Source organism: Coffea arabica, chromosome 2c (genome assembly GCF_036785885.1).
Source record: "Coffea arabica cultivar ET-39 chromosome 2c, Coffea Arabica ET-39 HiFi, whole genome shotgun sequence".
In the NCBI taxonomy this organism is placed as follows: Eukaryota; Viridiplantae; Streptophyta; class Magnoliopsida; order Gentianales; family Rubiaceae; genus Coffea; species Coffea arabica.
The window spans coordinates 13,697,383-13,715,355 of record NC_092312.1 but is presented as its reverse complement, the minus strand read 5'-3'; the positions used below and the strand labels follow the sequence as shown (position 1 = coordinate 13,715,355).

General features: G+C 36.4%; 2 protein-coding genes and 1 pseudogene across 2 annotated transcripts; all 3 read right to left on the bottom strand.

Annotated features, from left to right (window-relative positions):
* Positions 1-639: 639 nt before the first annotated feature.
* On the bottom strand, positions 640-3,653 carry LOC113726169 (cell division cycle protein 48 homolog pseudogene; annotated as a pseudogene).
* Positions 3,654-3,801: 148 nt separating this feature from the next.
* Positions 3,802-7,465, bottom strand: LOC113726170 (low-temperature-induced cysteine proteinase). The gene is made up of 5 exons (XM_027249733.2): positions 6,800-7,465; positions 5,105-5,337; positions 4,823-4,960; positions 4,225-4,722; positions 3,802-4,123 (listed from the first exon to the last, which is right to left on the bottom strand). Exons 1-5 carry the CDS (start codon positions 7,344-7,346, stop codon positions 3,983-3,985), a joined length of 1,557 nt encoding a protein of 518 aa, XP_027105534.1. The 5' UTR covers positions 7,347-7,465; the 3' UTR covers positions 3,802-3,982.
* A 3,729-nt stretch (positions 7,466-11,194) lies between these two features.
* Positions 11,195-12,128, bottom strand: LOC113722149 (abscisic acid receptor PYL11-like). Its single transcript, XM_027245653.2, has one exon. It carries the CDS (start codon positions 11,939-11,941, stop codon positions 11,357-11,359), a length of 585 nt encoding a protein of 194 aa, XP_027101454.1. The 5' UTR covers positions 11,942-12,128; the 3' UTR covers positions 11,195-11,356.
* Positions 12,129-17,973: the final 5,845 nt, after the last annotated feature.

Below are 17,973 nucleotides of genomic sequence, written 5' to 3'. Positions count from 1 at the left end.
CATGCCTCAAAACTGCAAGCATTCGATCGCCCAGCATCATGCATTTACGCAATCACTTGTCTTTTTATTGCCTTTTAATTAATCGTTTCCACTGCTTGCTTTTGATTGTAAATTGTGTTTCTGATGTTATTTGTTTGCTTTGGAAATAATAATTTTCACTTGGGCTTTTGCAGCTTTACAGGATTCTTTCTCAGCTCAGAAAATTATGTTGGAAAGAAGAAGTATTTACACAACAAATTTTAAGTGAAACTATGCTAATGTATAATGCTTTTTTCAAGGGCGCTTTGCATCAGTTTCATTATTGCTGATTTTTCCGCTGGATATGCCACTGTACATGGTGAAAGGCCACTGCAGGGCAGGCAAAGTGGAGGAAAGAGTCACTAGTAACAAGAAGTGTTGGGTCATTGGGCATCCTGGTAGTTTTCTGAAAAGGGCTTTTATCAGTCACCATGATGGACACTAGTTGGAGGATCATCTGCTTGTAGGCTTATTGTTCTGTATTAATCGTGACTTCTCCGACCATGAAAGGCATCAATTTTGTAATGCTATGCAAAAACAGCAGAAAGTGCACTGTGGAAGAGAGGGCTGTATTGAATAAGATAAAAATTGCAGATGACTGACACTGCTTAGCTTCTAATAGGAAGGACTATTGCAAAGAGATTGTTATTATTGAAGTACTTTAAAGATGCAGAAAAACAAGGACAGTCTAATCTCTTTATCCTATTTTACAGGGGAAAATCAAACCGACAATTGAGCCAAAATAGGTACTTAGACATTCAAGCTAACATGTTATAAACAAAGACAGCCTAAGCATATAGCTCATCTTCGGCAGCACCACCAGCAGATGTTGCGTAAGCATCAGATCCTAGAGCCGGGCCACTGGACTCAGAGAAGCGAAATTCAGTACCAAATCCTCTAGACTGCTGCAATGTTTGAGCAAATTTCTGATATTTTTTTATGTCAGCATCACTGACACTCCTACGAGCATACTTCATTGATTCTTCAAAGTGACCAGCTGTGATTTCAGAAGCTTCGTCCTTGATGTCTTCTTCCATCGCGTCAGGATTATCTCTCCTCTTCCTCTCCTTCTCGATATCCTTCTCAATGTTCTCTCTGATTGCATATTTGCACGCACGTTGGCATATCTCAGTAATATCAGCACCACTAAAGCCTTCAGTATACTTTGCTAGAGTCCTCAAGTCTACTTGCCTAGAAACAGGCGATTTCCTGAGGCATGCTTTGAAAATCTGATGTCGAGATTCTTCATCAGGGAGAGGGATGTATATCAATTGATCAAGACGGCCAGGTCTCAAAAGAGCAGGATCAATAATGTCAGGTCTGTTTGTGGCCCCAATAATGAAGACAGTTTTCTTTGCGTTCATCCCATCCATCTCAGTTAGAAGTTGATTTAAAACTCTGTCAGCGGCCCCAGAATCTCCTGCCTGACTTCCTCTCTGGACAGCAATTGAATCCAATTCATCAAAGAAGAGGACACAAGGAGCAGATTGGCGAGCCTTGTCGAATATATCTCTGACATTAGCCTCAGCCTCTCCAAACCACATGGAAAGCAATTCAGGACCCTTGATACTGATGAAGTTAGCTTGACACTCATTTGCTATAGCCTTGGCCAGCAAAGTTTTCCCGCAACCTGGTGGACCATAGAAAAGAACTCCCTTTGATGGTGACATGCCAAACTTCTCAAATTTCTCAGGGTGCTCGACTGGATATTGAACAGTCTCCTGAAGCTCACGCTTCACATTCTCAAGGCCTCCAACATCCTCCCAGTTAATGTTTGGAACTTCAACCAAGGTTTCTCGCAGAGCAGAGGGATTGCTCATCCCCAGCGCAGTCTGGAAGTGCTCGTTGGTGACAGCCATCGAGTTGAGTATCTCGGCATCAATTGATTCATCTTCAAGATCTATTACATCCATCTTTTCCCTGATACACTGGAGTGCTGCCTCAGTGCACAAAGCGGCCAAGTCAGCACCAACGTAGCCATGAGTATTGCTGGAAATCTTTTCCAAATTCACATCTTCAGCCAACTTCATGTTCTTTGTATGGATACGAAGAACCTCAAGCCGCCCAACTTCATCTGGAACACCAATGTCTATTTCCCTATCGAATCTCCCAAACCTTCTAAGGGCAGGATCAATGCTATTTGGACGGTTAGTTGCACCCATAACGATGACATGGGCACGTGACTTGAGCCCATCCATAAGTGTCAAAAGCTGAGAAACAATTCTTTTCTCAACTTCTCCATTCGTCTTTTCCCGCTTGGGAGCAATTGAATCAATCTCATCAATAAATATGATAGACGGGGCATTCTTCTCAGCTTCCTCGAATGCTTTCCTTAGATTGCTTTCACTTTCTCCTGCCAGCTTTGACATGATTTCAGGTCCATTGATACAAAAGAAGAAAGCACCAGTTTCATTAGCTACAGCTCTGGCTATCAAGGTCTTTCCTGATCCTGGAGGACCATAAAGCAGAATGCCTTTTGGAGGCTTGACACCAATTGATTTAAACAGCTGTGGGTGCCTCAGAGGCAACTCCACAAGTTCACGAATTTGAGCCATCTGTCTACGGACTCCTCCAACATCATCATAACCAACGTCATCCAGGCGATCTTCATCCTCCCTCTTCACCGGCTCACCCTCGCAAAAGATCTCAGTATCAGGCGCCACAATGCAATACTCAGGAGGGTCAGTTTCGATGACCTTGAATTCAACGCTTCTCATCAATCCTCTTGCAAGGAAAAGATCACCCTTCCTGACCGGACGATACGTCTCCAAGAAGTACGGTTTTACATAAACATCAAAAAGGTTTCCGGTAATCCCTTCAACAGTGTCATCAATGGGAAGTATGTGCACACGTTTACCATACTTGACATCAGGACATTGATGCACCGAAACAACATCCCCAAGCCTAACCCGGAGGTTCGACCTGACAACTTTGTTCATTCGAATCTTTGGTTCCTCGCAATTCTCATCAGCGAGGACTATACAGACTGTATCCCTTCTCTTCTTTCCCTTGATCAAGATGGTATCTCCATGGAAAAGATGAAGCTTTTCCATAGTTTCGTGGTTTAAAGCCACAACCGAATTGTCATCGTTGATTGCCTCGTCCACAAGAAGCCTATTCGCGGACTTCTTCTTCTCTAAAATTGCAGTGCTGAAGTCCCTCTTCGTCCCCCTCCGGCAGGAGGATTCATCAATTTGCTTACTCATGGCTATATTATCTTTTGCGAAATTACTGATGTATTGAATAAAACAGAATACAATGGAATAGAGTTGAACAGAAGACGGCCGTTTCCTTTTATCTCATATATATAGGCAGTGGGAAGTTACCCCTTTTCCTGTTGGAAAAGGTTGTCTTGTTTCCTTTCTCTAATCCTTAAACCAACCAACCAACCACGATTCTTGTTTTCCAGTTTCCTTACGGATTACGGTTTTATATCAGTTTCCTATATGGGATTACTTTCCCAACACTATGTCACCATGCTATCACTTCCCAAACCGTCTTCAAGTCGGTGATTTCGTGAAGGGTTCAAAGGCTTACATGAAAAGGAAACCGTAAAGGAATCATGAGAATTCTAAGAATATCTAAATAGAGATATAACTCGACATATCTGGACTTTACCTTGAACAAAAATATGATTGCAATGGGACGCAGAACCCCTAGGCTTATAATAAAAAATATGTTAGCAATTCCTGAAAATTTAACAAATCCAAGCCATGGTAATATTGATGTAATGGGAATTGAAGTAACTTTGAACTAATTGGAGTTGGCAGTAGCCAATTTGAATGAGAAAACATAAATTTATTGCACTCAAGATGGATATCATCTTCATTACATGCAAGGAGATAGTGATGCTTTTTTTTTTTTATGACGGAAAAATTACAAAGTGATACTCCAAGATTCAAATGCCAACGCCAGAAATAGCAGAAATACGTATGCCATGCCAAATTTAATGCAATGTTTCTTCTCAGCGCATTGCTGCTAACTGATTCCTCTTCCATAGGAGAGGCTTGTAAGGCTTCTTGACTTCGTGAGTTTTACTCCATGGAAATTTGTGCTTAGCCATTGTTCGCTTCTTTGCAGCCACTCCCACGAAGTCTCCAAAGTTCTGCAGAAACCAAATGTCAAAAGATGTAAGATTGTCAGAATAGCCATACAACGATTGAAGTTTAATACGTAAGCAAAAAGATTAATTTGGTGGTACCATACCCTGAGACAAAGGCCATCATCAACATCGCAAATCGGATAGTCACTAGGACAGCAATAATCTGTGCCAGTACAGCAAACAGCATTTTCGTAATCACAGCAACCTTGCACGAAGCAAAAGTGGCATAATTCAAGCAGACAGCAGCATGTCTCATCTGGTGGACAGTAAGAGTAGTCTCCACAATCACTAGGAGATGGAGAAGGCGGTGGTGGCGGCGGTGGATTTACTGGTGGAGGTGGTGGAACAGCAGGGGAGGGATAAGGAGATGGAGAAGAAGAGGATTCTTTGGTTGGATAAGAAGCCATTGCATTGATTGCACAAACACCGTTTTTCAACTTAGTGTTTCTTCTTATATAGGCATATCCCTCCATTCCCCAATAGGTACCCCATGAATTCTTTATGATCCAATAGTCCTCACCACCTTGAGAACCATAACCAACTATTAGAACTGCATGATCTATATCATCTGGATTGTCTGAGCACTCTCCATCATATATCCCCTATGATAACAAGAACATGATATTTTTCAGCGTCGGGAAATACTAAGAATTTTTCACTAAAAATTGTGCACGTATGAATGGATTTGACTAATGGAAGTACCCCGGTATACAGCTGAAAATCTATTGCAGAACCATCTATGCCCACACTAATTGGTTGCTGGACGACAGCACAAAGCAGGGCACTCTCTTCGTCTGCCACATCTTTGTAGCCATCAATTGTTACAATCTTGCGTTCCTCCTAATCAAGAATAACCAGTTTCATAGTAAGCAAGCATTGATGGTAGATAATCTAACAAAGATACAGAAACAAGGATAAATGAACAATTACTGAACTCTTAAGTTTGATAACCAGTAACAGATTGGCAAGAGAGAGACAGCATACCTTAGTGATGTTGCAGGTGCCATCTATGCCAGTGTATGGATAATCAGATTCAGTATCAATCCCTCCATTGCTGATCACCCACTCAAAAGCATAGTCCATATATCCACCTTCACAGCCATCATTGGTTGAATCACAGTCCACGAGTTCTTGCTCTGACAGGCTAATGAGGTCTCCTGTGACTAGTGCATTTATTCCTTCTATGGCTCCAGTCGTAGAAAATGACCAACAACTTCCTGTACACAACAGGGATGCGTTTACTTTCCATATCTCCGAGCATTAGTGGAGGAATATTGAGATTTCAATACAACTGATTGCAAAACAGGGTTGAAAATAGTTTGCTTTGTAATTAATTATCATCAGCATGTGGCTAGTTTCTAATAATTACTTGAGAACAAGATAAGTTAGTAGTAATTTTGGTTATTAGTAATAATTTTCGATTATCATCAAGTTCCACAGGTTTATTCTTTCTGCAGTTGCCTCATGGATTGAAAAGACACCAATTTTGTCCATTAACATCACAAAAATTTGGTCATTAAGTAGTAAAGAGGGAAGCAAATGAGAGCACGTTTAATTTAGTCTAGTAAGAGGTGGCTGAAGCTGTAGCTGCAAGAGAAACGGTATATCTTCCAAATAAAGTGTGGAAGGTGATGCCATCTCAATCATTCATCACTTGCAGAACCAGATGGAGGACTTCTCAATAATTGGCCGCCCAGAGGAGATCAATGGAGATTGTAAACATATTATTCATGTTCACTGTGTCAGGAGGCTGGAAAACCAATAGTAAGCCAGAATCCTTTTGGAACTCTCCCCCATACATTGTCACTGGACAATTTCCAGCAATTTGATTAACAAAATTTAAGTGTCTGACTATCAAAAATGGAATTGCTTGACAGAAGAGATTATGTTGTCTTTAGATTATGATTCTGACTACTTGTATTTATGTCACGTACATCAAATTGTCTTCTAATTGTAGAGACTGTAACAAAATATCTCTAGCAATTGGAAAGTATACCAAATATATATATATATATATATATATATATATATATATATTCTATCTCCAGTTGTGAAATTTACTTCTCACCAACTATTTGTGTCTATTGGATACTTGTTGCGGATTTGGCTTTGTAATTAATGAAATTAATCTGCCTTTTGCTATCAGACAACAAAAAGGACAAGAATACAGAGGGAGACAGCAAATTCGTACCTAATATTGCACATTGTCAATATTAACAAAAGTCCATTTCCTTCTTTGTTTGTGCAACTGCTTTAATTTGCAAGCTTCACGGAATCTTAGTTATCGATATGGGTTATTCTTAAATCATTCATCCACTCATAATTGTAAGTACTTGCTCAAGGAATTAATTGGCAATGAGATACTATAACTTAGACAAATATTATTAACAATTTGGTGAAAAAATTACCCCCATAAAGAGTCCTAGTTTCCATATATAGATATTCCGTCCAATCATGCTAGATCCATCCTGTGACAGCAACAGCAGCAGGACTTCTTTGAATTCGGCAAGAAAACAATTTCCACAAATTACAAGGGTGAAATTTGACCTCAAATCTTCAAGACTACCATCAATTATCATTAGTCCTGACTAGTTTTGGGTAACAAATTTGACTAACTTTGTACTATCAAGAGAAAATAATGAACCAAATGACTTTGACCAAAGGTATAAAGAAACTTACCACACCCTCCCTGGTCCTTAACGCCAGTCACAACCCCATGCTTCCTCCAGTCCAAAGATGTAGGAGCTTCACAAGAGGCTGCCTTGGACTTTCTCAAAGCAATATTAAACTCACCTCTTTGATCTGTTATCCTCTTCCCATCCTTGATCTTTGAAATATACACCTTCTTGAACTCCTCGTTACTCATATCAGCAAATTTGTTCAACCCCACAACATGCCCTGAGTTCGATTGCCTCATTGAGTTCTTCTCCACTATATACTTCAAATTTTTTCTGAAATTCTGGAACCTCTTCTCTGCCTCCTGTACATGTTTGTACACTTTTCCATGCTTTTCCTTCCATTCTTGGAAGATCTCAGCGACCCTTTCCTCTGAAAGAAACTCTTCATCATTTTTGCCTATAATTGAGTATTGATCATTAAGAAGACTAGAGCTCAAGGTTGTAAACGTGACCAAAACCAAGAAAAGAACTAGCAAAAGAAGGGAAGCATGGGTCATTGTTGTCATCTGCATTTTCCCTATCCATGATTTCTGATATTTATAGTCCATTATTGTGCAAGGATGAAGTAATATACTTCACCCACCAGTCAGAAATATTAAACTCCACAAGTCCGCTCTGCTCGTGCACGTGTGTTTGTTGAAACCCCAATTCAAGCGTATAGCTTCCTTTTCTGGTGGGATGATTGTCTTGATAATCTTATTAAAGAAGAAATAATTTTGGCTTGTATGTTCATAGCCTTTCAGAAGAAAAAAGTCTTTGAACCATGGCTTAATATTAATATTATTTTTTTATCTTTTGCCCCCAGAAATATACAGTATACGGATTAGTTCCAATTCCATAAATCTGTCAAAAATCTTTTGCCCCACCTTTGGTTTGTTCAAATATAACTTTTTTTTTTAAATATTATTTAATTTGTATCATAAATATATTTTTCAATCAACATTTTATATTATCAATAATATTTTTATTGAATATACATCATATTAAGAGAAATATAAAAAGTACTATCATATTATTTTGGATAATTTTTCTCAAATAATCTCCTGACCAAACAGCATAGTAATGGTAGCTCCCTTATGGGGCATACCTACCAATCCGAACGAATTAAAACTGTTTGGTTGCAAGTCCACGGTGACCGTTTGTTCCATAATCCCATATCAATGTGAACAACTTTCTCATCACCTTTGACCGTTATGTGGGCCTTTTTACTGTGTTTTCAGAATCGGACCGGATAGCGACTCGGCCAAGGTCAGGGGTCAGGGGTCAATAGGTTCGACCGGAGGTCGATAGGGATCGAACCGGATGACGTCATAAATAAAAATTATTTAAAAATTAAAATATTATATTTATAATATCTAATAATATATTGATATTAATAAAGGTATATTCATATATATTTGATGTTTCAAATATATTTAACAAGAAAATATAAAGAAATTAGAACAATTAAGTAGCAATTTATATTATTTAATAAATATTAACAAGTTTAGAATTAAAATTATGAGTTTAATTGAAAAATAACATCAAATTTTAGGACAATATTTATAAAGTATCAAATATTTGAGGTATATCGATAAGTTTTAACAATTTAGGGGGTCAAAACATAATATTATAAAGTTTGAATTTTTTTAAAAAAAAAATTACTGTTGAACCGGAAAAACCGATTTTTTCCGGTCAAACCCGGTTTTTGACCGGCTTTGACCGAGTTTTAAATTTTCGGTTTTTTAATACGACTCGGACCAGCTACCTGGCCAGTTCCCGGTTCGACGGGCCGGTTCAGTCCGAGTTTCAAAACAGAGCCTTTTTAGTCTTCCTACCCCAACTAGGAAGCACTTTATGTAAAATCGGAAAATTTTTGGGATCGCGTTTGAGATTATGTCACGTCATTTCATCAAGTGACGTGGCACAATCTGAACTATTAAATTTTTTTAATAGCTGGTCTATCCGAATTTTGACCTAATTTTTGTACTGAGGTTTTCAACTTTTCATACACTGCGGGAGGGATGAGGATGAAGGCACTCTGAAAAGAATGGATTCTTGATATTTCAGCAGAATGGAATAAATTTCACTGAATGGAAAGGACCATTAATTTTGAAAATCAGTCTAACTTTGAATGATTTTTCCGGAATGGTATGATACTGGATCGTGTTATATTCAACTAGTGCTACATCATAACATCTTACTTTTAACCATTGGTTGGATTTCATAATTTTCATTGTATGTGATGTGTACTAAATGACTAAATTCATTGGCAAATTGTCTCAGAATGAGTTGACTGGATTTCTTCCAAGCTCATTCGACAATTTGCAGAAGCTTCAACGATTATCTTTGAGCCACGTACAATACAAAGAGAACGGGAGTGTCCGTCCCCATCAGTCTCTGTAAATTACAGAAACTTGGGAATCATGGAGTTGAGCAGCAATTACGGGGTTCAGTTCCAAATTGCTTAGGCAATGTCACGTCCCTACGAGAGATTTATCCAATGCATTGTCTTCCAATATACCTACAAGCTCGTGGAAATTGAAAGATCTCTTTGTCCTTAACCTTTCCTCAAATTCCTTGCATGGTTTTGTACCTCCAGCTATTGGAAATCTCAAAGGTACTGCTGTTCTAGATTTATCAGTCAATCAATTGTCAAATAATATTCCAGGTTCAATTGGAGATTTACAAAACTTGTTCAATCTTTCTTTGGCACATAATCAGCTGACAGGACCTATTCCCGAGTCAGTTGGTAAAGTGTTACGCTTAGAACTTTTAGATCTATATCATAACCTTCTCTCTGGTTTGATTCCCAGAGAAATTTCCAAAATGACGATGAACTTTAAAAAGTCTCTGCAAAGGGGCCGTTTTGAGTATAGAATTCCGTCCAAGGGTCAAGAGCTCGCATTTGCTGAATGGGAAGTCACTTTAAATTTTCGGCCCACAAAATCCAAAAAAAAAAAAAGAAAACCAGATGCGAGGACAGTCTGGCACCTCACAATTGATATAGACAATGCAAATTGACGGTTCATTTTTTTTTACTGGTTTATTAAAATTTAAACTCACCCTAAACAAAAGGACATAGCAAGATAGTCCCTAAACTCACCCTCCAGCTACTTTTCCGGCTTTGAAGCTTTCCGCCGACTTTTTGAAGCTTTCCGGCGACAACATACTTTTATGGAGACGGAGTGAGTTTTTGCAGCTTTTGGAAACAAATCTAGAACTTCCTCGGATGTTTGAAACCTGATGATGGATGCTATGTTTGTAGCGGTTTGAATTTTGGTATTGGCCTAAAAAACGGGAATAATTTTGGTATTCCCAAATCCAAATTACCTTAGGTTTTTTTGGGGGTTAGAACCTGCTCCTTTGTTTCGAAGATGGGCGGCTTAGTTGGGAAAGTAGTTAACCAAGCTTGCATTTGTTAAATGCGAGCTTTGTGCACTTCTTTTTTAAAAAAACAAAAAATTTTTATCATTTTTTTCAGGAACATGAACCTCGCATTTATCAAATGCGAAGTTCTTAAACTCACATTTGACAAATGCAAGATTCTACTTCTAGAATCAGCCCTAAAAACAACCTCTCTTGTAGAACAATTTTTTTTCATAACTATTTAAAAATTTACTCTTGATTCCCAAGTCTTTGGAGGCACTTCAGACTCTCAAGTACTGGAATGTTTCCTTTAATGGTTTGAGTGGTGAAGTTCCTTCAAATGGTCCTTTCACCAATTTCACAGGTGAATCCTTCATGTTCAATGAGGCACTTTGTGGTGCACAAAGGTTGGATCTTCCACCATGTCATACAATTACAAATCACAACTCAAGTAGAAGAAAAGTACTCCAACTTGTATTCATCGTCTTGGGGGTTGCCTCAACAACTATTGCCATAACTTTGGTTATATTATTGTTGAGAAAAATAAAATTATATTATTTTTTTTTCTCCTTTTGCTGTAGTCCTACTAATAACTAAAAAAATTAAGATAAAAAGCCAAAAAATCAAGAATACAATTTTATAACCTTGGATCCTAGAAAGAATTCTAAGCAAGAGGTCTGAGTTCAAAACCTTCCATTTAAAGAAAAAAAAAAAAAAACTTGGGCGCTGTAGACCGAATCTATCATCCGCCTCCATCTTGGACACGTCATGCGGAATATTCCCTGCTTCTGCTGCCCATTTCATTATCAGTTCACCTAAAAAATGCGATAAACAAAAACATAGCAATAATTAAAAAATAAGAAGTGAATCAATTTTTAATGTGAGATTCCGCGGGATCATCATTTTCCTTTGGCTAAATGCATCAATTTTTTTTTTTTTTTTTTGCCAAATGCCCAACCCAAGATTTTGTAAGCAAGCTAAATGTTGATCACTAATATCTGCAAAATCTCTACCAAACATTCAATAAACCAAAAAAAAAAAAACTAAATGAAAAAGTAACTTTGAGTTGCGTTAATTAATTCTTACGAGATCTAATTAAAACAAGCACAAAAAACCCAAAAAAAAGAAAACACTGGAATCCAAATGACTAGAAAAAGTCCAGCCAACAAAATAGAAAAGGAGAAATAGGAAAATTCAAAAGCTTGAAGAGTCATGCAGCTGGAGGAACTTGAACTTTCCGTGCCATTTTCTCACTGATTTTAGCCAAAGACCTCAGGTTACAGGCAACTATGGTGTCAGCAAACAAGCACGTATCCATCTCACTACTGTCCGGTGGAATATCCACAACGTAAGATTCAATCACCACCGTCTGATCGCTCCTTCCCCCATCATCCTCATGCAACGTAGTTGTGGACTGATAATTCACGAGCCTGTGATCGCCGCCAATTATGCTGAACTCCATAACATGCAAGTCATCATCCAGTTTATCTAGTCTTTCCCTGCTTGTTTCAGCCGGCAAACCTGACACGACCATGACCTCCCGGACGCTTCCGATGCCGCCGTCACCGGCTATCATGGTGCAGTTCTTGATGAACCGCTTGTAGGCTTGTGGGTTGTCGAATTGACGGACCAAAGACCAGACCAGAGAAAGCGGTGCGTCTATTTCTTGGACTAGGCTTGAAGTGCACCGGTTTGGGAAGAGATCATCGTGGGCGTGATATTGGTTCATCATCTTTAGCAGTGCTTTGGAGTTTTGGTTACTTTCTTGATGACTTGGAAAGGGATTGTGATGCATTATTGATTTGGAGGTCTAATTTCAAATTCGATTTCTTGGGGCGTGACATGAACTTTTGGGGCAGCCAAGACCAAATTTATACAGGGGACATGAATGATGGGTAGCTATGTAAAAATAGAAATTGTAGTCTCGTAATCTTCTCTCTCATTATTCAAACTAAAGTATCAAACAGACCGAACTTGTCCTCCGCAATGGAGCTAACTAAAGTATCAAAAATAACTAAATGTCAAGACAAAAATTATTTGTTAACCACAAAGGGAGCTATGTATAGATTGTAAGGGTTATGTGAAAAAGTATTAAATCATAGGAATACAATTATATATATATATATATATATATATATATATATATATATATATATATATATATATATATATATATATATTGGTCATTTCAGATAATTTTAGCTTCTAAACTAGCATTTTTTTTTTTTTTTTGCATTTTAGACAACTCCATTATAAAGAACATTTTCTGTCGCTTTGAACGCTTTAGTCCAAACCAAAAACAGACATAACGGGATAGAGAGGGGGCATCGCCCTAAGTTTTACAAAATATGTTCTTGTCCAATAATCGTTTGAAAGTTTTCAATAATATTCTTTATAAACAAAATTTTTACCTCCTTGAAAATTTAAAAAATATTTAAATTAACCATAGAGTACGTATATGAAATTCGGCTCCTCAAAGTATAACTTTTAAAATTAGCGAAGGTTATAAAGAAAAGCATTAAATCACAAGACAAGACGGTAAAGCATAATTTATCTAACAATGAATGATGTACAACTTTTTTCTAGTGGATTATGAGGGAGTCCGTTAAAGGCCAGACTCCATATAGATCATATTGTTCATGTTCTCCTACTAGCTAGCACCTACTTGACTGTTAGATCAGATCCGTTAACAAAACGTTGCTATCAAATTATAAGGTTTTTATTCTCAAATTTTACTGCTGGGCGTCTTGATGATCACCGGCATAATTAAGGAACACGAACATACAACTTGCAATTTAGAAGAATTGATCGCCTAAAAAACTTCGCCATTATCAAGAAAAAAAATTAAGAAAAAAAGAAGAAAGAAACAATGTCCTATTTTGGAATTATGTACCTTTGAGTATCGACCACAAAAGTTGATAATATTTAATGTATTGTGTAACAAGACAAAAATATGCTAAAGGAAGTGATTTTGAACTTGAATTTGTGGCTATCTTTGGAGGTTTGTTATTTTTTTATTAGTAACAATTTTTTTGGCTTTTTTCAGCTGGGATTTATTGTTTTTTTTTTTTTTTTTTGTCAATTGTCATCTCTATTCCTACTCTTACTCTGACTAGGAAGAGATCCAATTGAGCCTACGAAGAATCGATGGAGACAGAATCACCATCGAACAAGACGGGTGCACTACGCACCATCCGGCAGCTATGCTTTATTGGCTTTAGTGCTTTGTTCTGTTCATGAATCTCCATATCAAACGTCTTCGGCTTATGCTTTTGGACAAACTCTTGATAGCAAAAAGCCTAGCTTGAAGGCGGGGAAATTTGTCGGAATGTTTTCCCACTTTAGTTGATGACGTATAAGCTGTTATGTGTGGAAATTGCTGAATTTGATGCCCTAAATACTTAACAAAGTTTATTTCGTATACGAAACCTAATAGCATATGGTAATAATTGTGGGGGTAAACTTTTTGAATAACAGAGTTTTAATCGTTTAACTTTTAAAAATACATATTTATTCACTAAACTATCAAAAATATAAATTTTGAATCGTTTCATCTATTTCCATCATTGAGTCTATTAAATCTAAGGGCTGCACAAGTCACCTGACAAGACCAAATATGACAGATTTAATGGTAGAAACAGTGAAATAGGTTAAATTTTTATACTTTTGATAATTCAGTGAATAAATACTTACTCTTCAATTCAAAGTTGAGTGATTAAAACTATACTCTTCGAAAAGTTGGATAGCTATTCGGGTAATTTGCTCTAATATTGCACTGGACTAAAATGCTTTTCTTCAACCCTTTTTTTTTTTTGTTGTTCATGAACCTAAAACGCCACAACTCTTGCTGTCCAAATACGACAGCAAGTACATATATAAATTTCAGTTCACAGAAGTATCTTTTTTAAAACTTTTAGGCTAGGATTGTATTTTACTTTTTCAGTAAACAAAGCCCAAAAACCAATTAATCCAAAAAAAAAAATAGAAATTTGATCACGCAAAAGAAATTCAACTTTATGTTTTTTTTTTTTTTTTATCAAAACATGCATGCACAACTGCAAAATTACCTCTTTGGACTGCAGGCGACCATTTGAGAATCAAATGTTTGGTACAAAGATGAAAATCTTGTCTATATATTTAAGCTTTTGCATAACTTTTTTCTCATAATGTGTTGTTTCTTTTGTTGAATTTTACCAAAGGTGCAACTATAATATACAATTGCAAGCATGATTCTTGGTACGTACACAATATACATACTTGTGAATCGTACAAACTTAAACTCTTTATACTCTCTCATAGATATTTATGTTACCAAATTTCTAATCCATTATAATTCCCAATAGAGAGATCAGAGTTTAAATCCCACTTCGTGTAAATGAGAGCATTGTGCTTCTCATTTTTTAAAAAATTCGGAGAATACAGTAATTCAACTGTTGGATTTGAAAGGAGGGTTCTTTGTTGCTTCGCTCCTCCTCCTCCTCCTATGTTGTAAGAGTATACAAATTGTTGCCACCAAACAAAACAAAAGAAACAGAAGGGTAGCGGTTCTGCCTTAGTTAACGTGGCGAATAGAAGTGTCACTTTTTGGACCAAGTAAAGGAAACCTGTGACTGGCGTGGATCCTACATTTGGCCTCTTTTCTCCTAAGATCCTCTTTCTTTTTCGATTTTTTTTTATCTAACATTTTCTTGACGGAAAGCAAGAACGGTAAATAAACCTAAAGTCCCCGATTTCTTTTTCGAAGTTAGGGATAATTTGGAAAACTTCACCTGACATTCTTAAGGATTTTAAAATCTCAACTTGGACGAGATTAGATTTTTTTTTTTTTTTTTATCAAAGGACACAAATGGATAACTGTTATGCTTTCAACCATAAAGCCTCAAAATAAAAAAAAAAAAGAACAAAAAATAGCCTTACTTCCATGTTAAGAAAACCAAATTAAATACTCTTGTCATACCATAAAAACTATAAATTAACTTTAATTTTCTTTTATCCCCTGATACAATCCCCACTAATTTTGTTTCTGCTATTTCAATTCAAATAATGTCAATCCCCACTAATTAAGTAGAGAAAGCGTTTAAATGAAATATCTCTACAATAACAAAGCAAGAGCAGGTGATTTAGTGTAAATAATCTGTTATCACTTTTTAAAATTCTTTTTTTACTTTTCAAACAACTTCTCACCACTAATCCCTTCAACTCAACTACTAACATCACAAAACCAATAAAAAATATATATATATTTATTACTTAAACATAACTGCTTATGGATAGTTGTTTGATTTAACATTTTTGTTTGATTTTTTTGAATTAGCTTTTTTATTTACTATTTCTAGATTTTGTTGTCAAATAATAAATCTACATTCATTATTTCACTTGACAAAATTTTTTAGGCACATCTTTCGGTCAGTTAGGCACTCGGTGTCTTAGAAATATAAAGCTTTGATAAATCGCCATCATTTACAGTGACACCGTAAAAACTTCACAAGTTGTACTAATAAAATATCAATATATTTTTGAATAAAAATATATATACCTTCACAAGTTGGATACAGAATATATATTGATATTTTAAAAAACTTCACAAGGTATTTTGAATAAAATATCAATATATTTTTAAAAAAATAATATAATAAAATTTTGGTTAAATGTCCAAAAAAATACCCCATCCAAATTCCAAGCATGCCCTTTAAACTATACAAAAGCGAAGGCCAAGTGGCCCAAGTGGGCAAGTGGAGGCTTCCTCCACGTGGCTAAAAGGGCGCAGATATTTATAAAAGGGTCCGTGATGTTGCCAAGCAAGGATCGCCATATTTCTTGTCCGTACCCCTAATTTGGCTGCGCGGCTCTTTAATGAAGGCCAAGATCACGTGGACCCACAAATAAGGATCACGTGAGAAAGGTATATGTAATTTGCCCAAATCACTCTTTACAGCACATTTTCACATTTTCCTTTTTTATTTGTGAGGTTAGGAGAGGGGCTTGGGTTTGGTTCATTCTTCTGTTTTTTCATTTTCAATTTCATTTTAAAAAATTTGTTTGTTGTCGTTTTTTTTCTATTTTTTTCTTTTAGATTAGATTAGATTACCAAATGCACTAATTATGCAGATTTAGATTAACTCAAGACAATTATGGTGAAAGGCCTCAATGGGTAAATGTCCGAGGCTTAATTTAAACTAAGAAAATTTATTCAAAATATCTTTCACATTTTGACAAATGAATTTTTTCATCATTCACTTTTAAAATAATAACTTTTTATTTTTTACAAAATCAAGTTGGTAAGTTTTGGTTCTAATTTATGTTTTTGACCAAAATTTACCTTGAATTTATTACGTGACACGCACATGATCGTTTTTTGGGGTAAAAAGGTTAAATCCCACTTGTAGTTAAACAAATGGTCCTATTCATATTCATTTTGTCCTTAAAAAGTAAGATCTAATCTGAATCATATTCATTTTTTCCTGTAAAAAAAAGTGAAATCTAATTCAATCTATATTCATTTTTGCCATTAAAAAAAGTAAGATTTGACCTTTTTATACATAAAAAATAATTGCATGTGGGTCACATAGTGATTTGAAACTAAATAGTGATAGAAAACTTAAATTGAGACTAAACTTTGCTCATTTAAATATGTAAAGGATGTAAAGTTAACATTTTAAAAATAAATAATAAAAAATTTCATTTGATAAAATATAAAAAATGTTTTGAATGATTTCCATTTAAAATAAGGGTACGTTTGATAAAACTGAAGTTTGAAAATTGAAATCTGAAAATCTGAATTCATTAAATTATTGAATTGTTAAGTGTTAAATCTAATACATTTGAGTATATATCACATTCAATAATAAATGAATAGTTTATCGCCTATTTTTTGGAACAAGTTTTGTCTAAAAAATTCAACGTTACTTAATTAACTCAGATGTTCAATTTTTAATTATTAAACTATTAAGATTTAAATCTATTAAATTTAAGTATTGAATTTAGTTATCAAACAACACCTAACTCTTCAACGCCTTTGAAGATGCTCACCTCGGCCACAGCCATGGCCGAGGTCCTCTCCACCTCGTTCGTCATACAGGCCGAAGTGATGTCCCTTGGACATCCCCCTGGGTTCGGCCTGCATCTCTGGTCTACGGCATGGATGATTTCCGCACCTTAGGCCTTTCACTTCGCCTGCACGCCGATGAGGCCAGTTTACCTGATACAATACGGGATCAGTGCTTTATCTGAAAAGCACCTGAAACCCTTAAATGACTATTGTACAGAACCTCCCGTCAGCATGTCTAGGCTGCTATAGTGTCAAAGTTAGACCCCCTGATATGGGTCAGAGCCGTAATAGCCAGGACGTGGGTCCCGCTAACATCAGCCCACTGTCCTGTTCTTCATTCCTGCCCTATAAATACCCCCCCCATTCACTCCCAACAAGTAAGCAGGTTATTGCCTTTTCACTGTTCATTACTGTTTATCCTTTCAATATACTAATTTGATCGTCGGAGTGATCTTAGAGGAGAAGCCCCGCCATTTACTTCGGATAAGCAGATCCCTCGCACTTCACCTAAGAGAGGACTGATTTAGGTCGATTCAGCTATCCACCAAAAATCACCTCTTCAGCCTTCACTAATGTATTTGTAGTTCACTGACTGGATATCGGGTAAATAATATGGAGAATGCCCGTACTAAAGTATTAATAGAAATTTTTTTTTTTTTGTATTGCCATTTGTCGTAGTCCTCCTTTTAACAATCAACCTCTATCTTCCCATTGAGAAATAGTTAAACATTAGAGTCGGTCTTGAACCATCATGTTACTTCTCTGGGCCGAGCCTCGAG